Source organism: Catharus ustulatus, chromosome 1, assembly GCF_009819885.2.
Source record: "Catharus ustulatus isolate bCatUst1 chromosome 1, bCatUst1.pri.v2, whole genome shotgun sequence".
NCBI lineage: Eukaryota > Metazoa > Chordata > Aves > Passeriformes > Turdidae > Catharus > Catharus ustulatus.
This window is the reverse complement of record NC_046221.1, coordinates 107,671,859-107,681,700: the sequence shown is the minus strand read 5'-3', so window position 1 is coordinate 107,681,700 and position 9,842 is coordinate 107,671,859. Positions and strand designations below refer to the sequence as shown.

Below are 9,842 nucleotides of genomic sequence, written 5' to 3'. Positions count from 1 at the left end.
CATTCAACTCCCACCTGGATGTGTCTATGCGTCACCTGCTTTAGGTGCCCCTGCCTTGGCAGGAGTTTGGACCAGAGGTTCTCCAGAGGTCGCTTCCATCTCTGCCGATTCCGTGCTGTCGGCGCTCGCGGTCCCGCCCGGGCTGGGCGCTCGCAGCCCGGAGCGCTCCGTGCCCGCGGCGCCGGGAGCGGGGGCAGCGGCGGGAGCGGGGCAGCGGCGAGGCGGGGCCGGGCGCATGTGACCGGCGGCGGGGGCGGCCCCGGCGGGGCTGGGCCGCCTCGGCGGGGCAGTGCGGAGCGCCGGGCATGCGGAGCGGCCGGGCCCCGGGCAGATGATGGCGATACGCGAGCTGAAAGTCTGTCTGCTCGGAGTGAGTAAGGGCGACCGGGGGGTCGCCTCCCCCTTTCCTTCCTCGCTGTGCCGCCCCGCAGGTGGGGCCCGGGGAGCTGGGGTGCTGGCTGAGCCGGGAGCGCTCCCAGCCGCGCTGTCCCGGGCGGGGCGGGGGGGGCTCGGCCGCAGAAAATTCCTGCACGCCGAAACTTGGCAGCGGCGTGCCGGCCTCCGCGGGGCGGGGGAGGCTTTGGGGCTGCTTGTTTTTGTCTTGTTTCTCCACTTTTGAAGAGTGGGAAGGGCGCAGCGGGCCGGGGGAGGTGGTGAGAGGCTCTCCTTCGGGGGTCTCCCCAGCGCTCCCCAGGCCGGAGGGTCGGGCTGCCGGCGCTGAGCCATTCCCCGCCGAGGGCTCCCTTTGGTGCCAGAAGCCCCAGGACACCCCAGAGGGGGTTTGCTGCCCACCCGTTCCAGCGGTGGGGAGCCACCCGGAGAAAGGCAGCAGCACCCCGGGATCCTGTGTCGGGGGGCTCCTTCTTCCCAGGGCTCGGTCTGTCTCACCGATGTGCTGCTGCTCCGTGCTTTGTTTAGTTACTTGCCTGGCTTTATTCAGCAGCGCTTCTTTGACTCGATTCCTTACGGGAACGTCCTTTTTGCCATTCCTTTTTTTTTTTTTTTTTTTTTCCTTCTTCTTTCTGTTTTTTGGCGAACTCGCGCGTGCGTTTCACATCTGGAGCAGCAATGTGCTTAGCTCTGCACTTTGGCTGCGGCTGCCCCTCTCTGCCCGGCACCCAGGGAACTTCCCGGCAAAATGTGCCTGCCCACCAAGCTGGGACAAACACCGCCACAGAGAGCAGAACCACCTCTCCTGACAGTAACCAGCAGAGCATCACCACTCCAGTACACAAGTTCTTTTTAAAAGTCAAACATCTCAAATTACCCGGTGTAAGGCCGGCCACTTTTAGGCCCACATCTCCATAAGCACTCAGAGAAGCTGCATGAATGAAGGCATTTTAGTGTGAATTTTCTTTCATGCTATCCAAGTGAGTTGAACATTTGAAAACCAAACACAAATAGATGCTCCAGTTCTCTCTGATTTGTGTTGACACTTAGCCCAGCAGGAGTGGGTACCTTGTCCTGGAATAGTTCTTGCCAGGATACGGTGCCAGGGCACTGGAGAGTTCAACCCAAAGTATTTGGCAGTCACCATTCCTCCTTTCTTGGTTGGAATTCCTGCCTTTAACTTTTAAAATGGCATAGTGACAAAAATAAATGTGGTTTGTACAAACATGGGAAGTCTGTGGTAGAATATGTGGATGTGTCTTTGCTTGTTTTCTTTTTCAGCAGAAAATGTTATTTTATGGAGATGAAGTGTCTTGTGGAATGAGATTTCTCATGTCCATAATTTATTGATGTTTTGCAACATTAAAACTTACTGGAGATTTTGTAAGACTTTTTTTTTTAAGACAGGAAAAGAAACCTATAATGCAGCTGTTTTACTAGGAGTATGCAATTACTCTGTAAGTTCATTAAAATGATGGGGTGGCAGTGGTAGCACTTAGGGAGATACGTCTGTTGCTGTAGTCACTTAGTAATTAGTGAGATGTTCCTTCCTGACTTTTAAGAGAGCATAGTCCTAGAAAACCTTCTACTTCTGATCACAGACATCTCATTTGCTGTGGGGATTGATGCTCTATTTTCCCAAAAGAGAGGAATCCTTCAGATGATGAATGTTCAGACATTTCTAGAGCAGGGAAACTCCGTATCTGTCTGCGTGAACAAATGCAGGCAATAATCTTTTGATCTGCTTGAAAGCTAGATGGCAGCTCAAAAATACATTCTCACATTTACCAAAAGAAATCTTGACAGTTGTTTTTTTCAGTAGGTCCTGCACCTAGTTGATCTGCATTGTATGTCATAGATCCCTTGATAATCAGTCAAGTCTGGCATGTCCTAGTCCCAAGACGAGTTCTTATCCTTGTTGGAAATACGGATTAAATTGGTTCTTAAACCCAAATCCCTCCCCACTTCTGAACACAGCGCTAGGCTGCTCCTCTGGATCAGACAGGAGGATCACTGACAGCTTCTGGCCTCAAGCTGTGCAGAGGGCCTGTGCTCGGGCTGTTTTGCCTATTCAGAATTTCCCGGTGGGGAAAAACTGCAGCTGGTGCAATGTTTGAAGCCGGCTTCCCCACCAGCTCTGAAGCCCCATTTGGCTGCAGAGGGTCTAGATGGGAAGATGATGAATAGAGAAACCAGAGCTCTGGTCCACTTTGTGGCCCTAGTGGCCAGTTCAGTACTCCAGGTTCAGTGAGTGGCCTGGAGTCATTGCACTAGAGATGGGGAGTAGGTTATCGGCTCCTGGATTTAACCCCAAATTGCCAGGAGGGAGCCTAACCTCTAGTTTTTAGCATTTACCTAACAAAGTGGGATTTGGGTATCTGCATTTAATTTCTTCCTCCTCCAGAATATCTTGGTGTTTCTAAAACTCTCTGTGGGTGTCATGGGAGTGATTTGGAGAGGCCAGGAGTAGTGTACTGCAAGATGATGGTTATGGGATTTGTAGCTGTTGCAGGAGACACCGGCGAGAGAAGGGCAGAGGGGAAGTCTGGGACAGCAGGAGGATGGGAGTGAGTCAGTTTGGAAGGAGGACTTTGTTGATTGCAGAGCTCTTTGAGAAGGGGTGGTTCCAGCTTGCCAGTGGGCTTGCAGGAGCAGGATGCCTGTCTAATTGTCCATTTCCTCGCAGCCTCAGGTGTAGGAGCTCCAGAGATGCAGTTGAACATCTCTCTTGAGTATGTTGCCATGCAAGTGTCCTCAAGTCTGCTTCTAAACTACTTCCTCCAGTAAATTATTGCTGCTGGGTGGTGAGGTATCTGCACGTGCAAGGTGTTCCTGAGTGCAAACGCTTGAGCTCTGCTCCAAGTCCTGTCTTGTTACCCCGACTCTTCTTGGTGTCTCAGTCCAGTTTGTTGTTTGTTCCCAGCAGTTGTCCCCATGTTAGATGCCACAAGCTTCTGGATCTGAGCAGGTTTTAGCTGCAGCTTGGTCTATGTGGTGAGATGAAGTGTACTCTTATTTGATTTGCATGTTGTTTCCATGTGGGCACCTTGTTGAGGGGCTGGAGGAGAGAGGAGTGTAGGGGAGCTGCTGTGTTCTGAGCTGTGCTTTAGTGCTGAAATGTGGCTGGCTGTGCAGCTGCCAGGTTTCCTAATCTGTCTGTGGCTGCTGAGTGCCCTGTGCCTTAGCTCCCAACATTTTCTTTATGTGGGCTGGAGGAGCGATTTACAAGTCTCTGCCAAATCCTGACATAATTCTCTGTGGCAACCGCAGAAGAGATTGCCAGGCAATCTCTATTGCTAAGGCAAAGTTTCTTGTCTTTGTCACTTCCTGAGGAAACTTTGACAACTCTTCAGACTTTGGGAGGTGGTTTGCTGACTACCATCTAAAGTGACCTCCATTGCCCCTTTCCTTTTGTTTTTGTTTATTACATTTTTATGTTGTGACTGTGCATCACAGGACCAAAGGAGGTAGGATTGGAAGAGGCTCAGAGGTCATCCCTTGTCCCTAAAGCCCTTCTTGTTCCTGACATATGTTTATTTCCTCTGTTTTTAAAAACTCATGATCTTCTCCCTGGGGTTATGTCCCAGGGCTTAACTGCTTTTACTGTAGGAAGTTTTTCCTGAACATAGTGCCCACATCATCCCTAGCTGAGACTTTGTTTCTTCACCCTTCTGTTTGTGCCTCTGTTTTCTTGCTCTTAAGCAGTTGTTTGCTGGCCTGTGTTCTACTAGCATGAAAATGCTGTCTGAAGCTGGTAAGCCTGCATTTATAAAAGGGGTAACATTTCTTCTGTGGAAATTACACTGTGATTCTGGACACAGATCACTGGGAATCTTTTAGTTTGTGTCTAAAGTGTTTGTCATGGTTAATGCTTTCATGGCCTACGTGTCCCAACACAAATAGGAAAACTGCTGTTAAAAACAAAACTGTACCTCTGGAACAGTTCAGTTGAGGAACTTTCTTCTCACCAGGTATGTGCAATGTGGCATCCATGGTCAGGTGAGCATCCTGCTGAAGACAGTAATGCTACACAGTACAGAAGCCACATGTGCATCAACAGGTGCAGTGTTGTAACCTGAAACAGAGAGTAGAGCAAACAAAGGGGGTCATGAAAAGAGGAAAAATGTACTGATGAAGTAAATGTGTCTTCTGTAACTTTGTCCACCAAAGTATCATGTCTGAGAGAAGAACAGAGACTGCTAAGCAATTTTCCACCTATGTTAATGGTCCATCATCACCTACTCATTCATTCATATTTATTATGTAAATGAGTAGTTCTATCATGAGAGAAATTTTTGAGTTGTGACCACACAGCTGTCTGTCTTGTGGAGTCACTGGTTTGAAGTGTCCATCATTGCAGCCTTTGCATCAAAGGAGCCCTTTGATCCCTATTTCTTTCCTAGCCAGTTACAGTTTTGCACTGTAGTGAAACATCAAACTACAGGTAAAATTGAACAGTGATTTTAAGTCCATGGGGAACTGAAAGACAGACACATGGTTAGCTGAACTGCATTCACCTAATTTTCTTGGAAAATGTTTTTCTTGGTATTCTTCTTTGGTGAAGAATACTCTGAAATCTGCACTTAATGTGGGCGCACAGCACTTCCATATTCCATTGCCCTGCTTTGCCAGACAAAAGAAGTGTACAAGATACTGAAGGAGACTGGGACTGGTGATTTTGTTTTTGTTGTATTTGTCAATATTGCATAAAATCCAGTCATGCACCAAGCAAGAAAGGCCTGTTCTCTTGTATCAGTAAAAAATGTCTTCAGAAGCCTAAAGCAGCCTTTTCATATTTTTATAAGATATTTAAATGGCTACAATCAAGTTTTTTTTCAATATATACATTAAATATGTAGGTAAACAATTTCTAACAGTCTGGAATTCAGGATTTCATGTTGATTGTGGCCCTATTGCTTTCCTAACATGTCTACAAACTTTTTTCTTTACTAATTTCTTCCAAGGGTTTTGTGTGGGATTGCTTAGAGGAGTAGACTGGAACATCCTTCTAGGAAAATGTAATTGTGGAGGCCACACTCTGCTTTCGTTTCCAGTGGCCCAGCTAAATTTCTGAAGAAGCAGAAGGAGGAATTTGAAGCAGATTTCAGTTTCAGTAGCAGCAAAGCCTCGAAGGGGAAGCTTGTTACTAATAATCTACTAGGTAACAAAAGAGTACCCTGTAGTTGGTGCCTGTTGCTCCCATCCCATGCTTATAACTTGCTTGTTAAATGAGTCCATGCAGTGACTATCACCCAGAAATCATATGCAGGCTGTACTTTTACTGCCTCTCAAATTCTCTTTAAATTTAGATTTCCCCAGCCCCTTTCTCTTTTTGATTTCTGGCCAAAAAATTGGGAAACTTCTTGGTTTACAGTAGTTCTGGGAAAAAAAAAGCCCCAGATTCTTCCTTTCTCCCAAAATAAGGAAGTTGAATGATGATAAACTCAATTTTTTTCACACAGTTGAATGCAGTTTTAACCCTACTCAGTGAAGTAATGCTGAGGCAGACTATGTGAAAGAGGCAGAAACTTTGCATACAAACAGTACACGGGGAAAAGAAAAACCCTCTCATTTTCCTCAGATGGTTCCTTTTAACTGGCTGAAGTCAAGGCCATTTTTAATGTGCATTCAAAGTGTATTTTCTGAGATTCTGGTTGATGGTAGGACTTGTTTCTAAGGTGATAATTTGATTTATTGATAGGATATGTTGCAGTTACAGTGCAGTTGAACTGCCCATGGGTAAAAAGGCCTTTGAGTCTGCAGAGCTTTTGCTTGTGTTGGTGTTTATAAATTACAGTGCTGGTGCATTTTGCTTGTGTTGGGTTGTGTCTGAGCTGGGTGCAGTGTGGATGCTGCGGACTGCAAATGCTTGTACAGGCTGGAGAGACATATTCTTGATGTATTCTGTCTAAAATTTCTCAAGCTAATTGCTTGTTGAGAGAGGCATTTACAGGGAGGCTGGAGCCATAGCTCTACTGCTCTTGCTCTTTTGCCTCCCTACTGCTCCTTCCTGGAAATGCCATTTGCCCAGTCTTCAGGGCTGTTAGACCCTCCAGGAACTGCTATTAGTCATGGATTTCCCGGCCACATCTTTCTTCGGATAACATCAGGACAGGCACATTTTTTTTGTTTTCATTTCCTGTGCTGTGGTTTTGAGGCGAAGGCAGAGGGGCATGTTGAAGTGAGCACAGCTGGATCTAGCAGGTTTGCACAGAATGGTGGAATGGTTTAAGTTGGAAGGAGCCTTAAAGGTCATCTGGTTCCAGCCCTGCTGCCATGGGCAGAGTCACCTTCCATTAGAGCAGGCTGCTGTTGACTGACCCCACCTTCCCCACAGTTCAAGTGCTGCCTCAGAAAGCTGAGTGCAGGACAAGGAGTTTCTCCTCACTTTTGGTGGCTTGCCAGCCTCCTCTGATGTGGGGCTGATGTTTTTGGAGCTGTGGTCTCTATCCAGAGGTCTGGATCTTCCTCTGCTCATTTTTTCCTCGAGATGTTTCTGGGGCCAGCCAAGTGCCCAACACATGGTTAGAGGTACCTTCCAAGAGAGTTGGGAAAGGAGGCTGGGAGCTGGATAGAATTTGTCTACCTACAAGTGTTAACCTCCGTCCAGTGCTAATCAGACCTATGGGTTAGATCATCATGCCAACGAATTGGATCATCCTGTGCTTTTTAGAGAGGGCAGAGCAAGGCTTCAGCTCCTTGTTATGTTCCCCACTACCTCCTGACTGTAGGCCAAGGGCAGCTCCTGTGAATAAAACTCCTCAGCTCCTCACCAGAAGGTGTCTGGATCTGCCATGGGACACGTGCTTCCAAAGTAAACCAAAATAAAAGATGTTTTTATTCTTATGGAGTTGTTTTTCTTCTCACTACATACCTTGTAGAGGCTGGGCAGCAGTGTCAAGGTCAAGGTGAAAGGAAATTTTAAAATTCCATCTCGGTTTGTAAGGTGCCAGGAAAGGGGCACATTTCAGTTCTCATCTGAAACATCTTGAACACCCTTTCCATGAATGCTCGCCGTTTAGAGCACCACTGCCAAAAGACAAATCCAAGCTTTAGTAAGCCGCCAGAGGAGGTGGATGGGGAGGCCAGCTGGGAGCACAGCCTTGTGTAAGCACATGCCAGTGGTTGATTTACAGTCTCTGGCCTTGCCGGGCTGCGCTGAAAGCTGAACAACAGGCAGTGGAACAAACGCTTTTTATTTTCGCCAGGATATTTTTAAACAGAAATGCTAGTTACTGCATGGGTTTTATTTTTTTACCTTTTTTTTTTTTTTTTTTTTTTTTTTTTTTGCAGACGAGGGTAGAGAAGTTATGGTTTTTCACTTTTTGTTTTGGCCAGAGTATGTTCTTTTTTGGGCAACATGTGGAAGTGCATGTGCATGAAATCCAGCCACTGAATACTTTGTGTCCCTGAGTTATTGTTTCCTCCTTTGTCAGCAGAGTGACAGGATGCTGCAGACGTCATTGGGTGTCCTGGTTGGACCCCTCAGGGGACTACAGTCCCTGCAGGGGACTATAAAAAAACTGTAAATTATAAATATCAGGGTCTTACAGGAATTAATGTACAGTTAGGGGCTCTCTGAAGCAGATTTTCCTTTCCTTTAAAGCCTGTCTACAGAACCAAAATGAGTTACAAGAGATTCCTAAAGTGAGTTTAATTCTGAAAAAAACCCTAAATTTGAAGCCCATTTAATTCTGCAGAAAAAAAAACTTAGGTGTTGATAGGATCTCATGGTTCATCAGCAAAGGTGTACTTCTGGGTGACAGAACATGTCTGAAGTCACTTGCATCTCCTTCCACATTCACTGATGACCTGTGGGATACAACTGGAATAGTTTTAACCTTCTCTGTCTTATGCTTGTAATTGGTAACTGATAACTCATCTCCAGTACAGCTCTTGTATAAATTCTCCAGATCTACCCATTTCTTACTGTGAGGGAGTTCAGTAGCAAAAAAGAATCCTTAGGTCAACATCTGGTGGGTGCCAACAGAGCGAAGCTGTACTGGGAATCACCAGGTTTGCCCAAGACTGATTGAAAAGAGCATTTCCTTGAATGTGGTGTGGTGTCACACCAAGGCTCAGCTTGAGACTTCAATTTTTAGCTGCTTGATTTAAGGGGGTAAAAAAAAATATGTTATCACTACTGTCAATAGTTTAGGATTTAGAAGCATATTACAATTGAAATATTTGAAGTGTTGGTAAATGTACAGTCACAGTTTTCATTTTGAACATCTGCTATTATCTGTGGAAGCAAATACTAATTTTGTTTGCTTTAGGCAGTCTCTGTTAATAAAAAACCCTCAAACCACCAAAAAAATGAACCTCTCACTCACTGATAAGCCTCTAAGGGTGCACTTCCACTTTGTGGCTGAATGAATCTTGCAGTTGATTAATTCCTGCAGGGATTTAGGAAATGAGAAAGGGAATTTATTCTTTCTTGGATAGGAAGCCCATTATCTATCTTTTTTTTTCCTTTTCCTTTGCATACTAAATATAAGTGTTTAAGTGTCTATTTTAAGAATCATAATATCAACATTTGAAATATGCCTTCTTAAAGCTGATATGAACAGGAAGCCTCCAACCACTTTTAGGCCAGAAGTCGTTCATGGTGCGTAGTCCATGCTGACTTCAACCTTTTCAATATTGTGTAGACAAGCTTTCTTTTAGGATATTAATTTCCTGAATGTGCTACAAACATGGTTTTTTTTTGCTACATTATCCCTTACACAAGCAGTTTTATTTTATGAATGTTATTGCTCTTGTGGAAAATCCAAGGAAAGTTAAACTTCATTTTTGTCTTGGTTTGGTTAAATGTCAGTGAGGGAATTAAACCTTGTCTTCAAGTGCTATGACTCCAGCAGCAGAGTGTAGTTTATATGAGTAGTCTTCAGAATTGATTGTTCTGTCCTTTGATGTATATTTTTTTCTGCCTTGGATATTTTTGTTTATTTTTTTCCTGCAGGGTGTGCTTGGAAGGAATAAATGCATGCCAGGGCATTCAACAGGCAGTTGGAGCATGTTTTATGTGACAAAAATGGCAGTTGGATAAAACCAGATAACATAAATTTGATTTGAGCTTATGTTACTGAAACCCTAATCTGAGTAGCATCCTTAAACATATGTTTGATTCTGAGCATTAGGGTAATCCCTCTTCAGCAGAGTATCAGGGTACATCCTTCAGCATTTGCTGCACGGGCTAAATTGAATCCCATGCTTAAAGCTCAGCATATGCTTAAACATGCAGCTGAATGCTCTGCTGTATGGAGAATAAGATAAAATGTTTAGGTAAATTAAGTACAGTAAATTCACGAATACAAGCCGCACTGAGTATAAGCCACATCTCTGGGTGTTGGCAAACATTTCGGTTTTTGTCCATAGATAAGCCGCACCCGAATATAAGCCGCTCTGTCGTTCGCAGCGAGGACCCGCGTGCAATTAGTAACAGAACCGCG

At 45.3% G+C, this 9,842-nt stretch overlaps 1 protein-coding gene across 1 annotated transcript in view; it reads left to right on the top strand.

The window, feature by feature from the left end:
- Nucleotides 1-269: 269 nt before the first annotated feature.
- Nucleotides 270-9,842, top strand: part of RAB31 (RAB31, member RAS oncogene family) — a 60,758-nt gene continuing 51,185 nt past the window's right edge. The window contains exon 1 of the mRNA XM_033075645.1: nt 270-370. Within this exon, the coding sequence (XP_032931536.1) occupies nt 332-370 (39 nt within the window). The 5' untranslated portion in view covers nt 270-331. The remainder of the gene's footprint in view (nt 371-9,842) is intronic.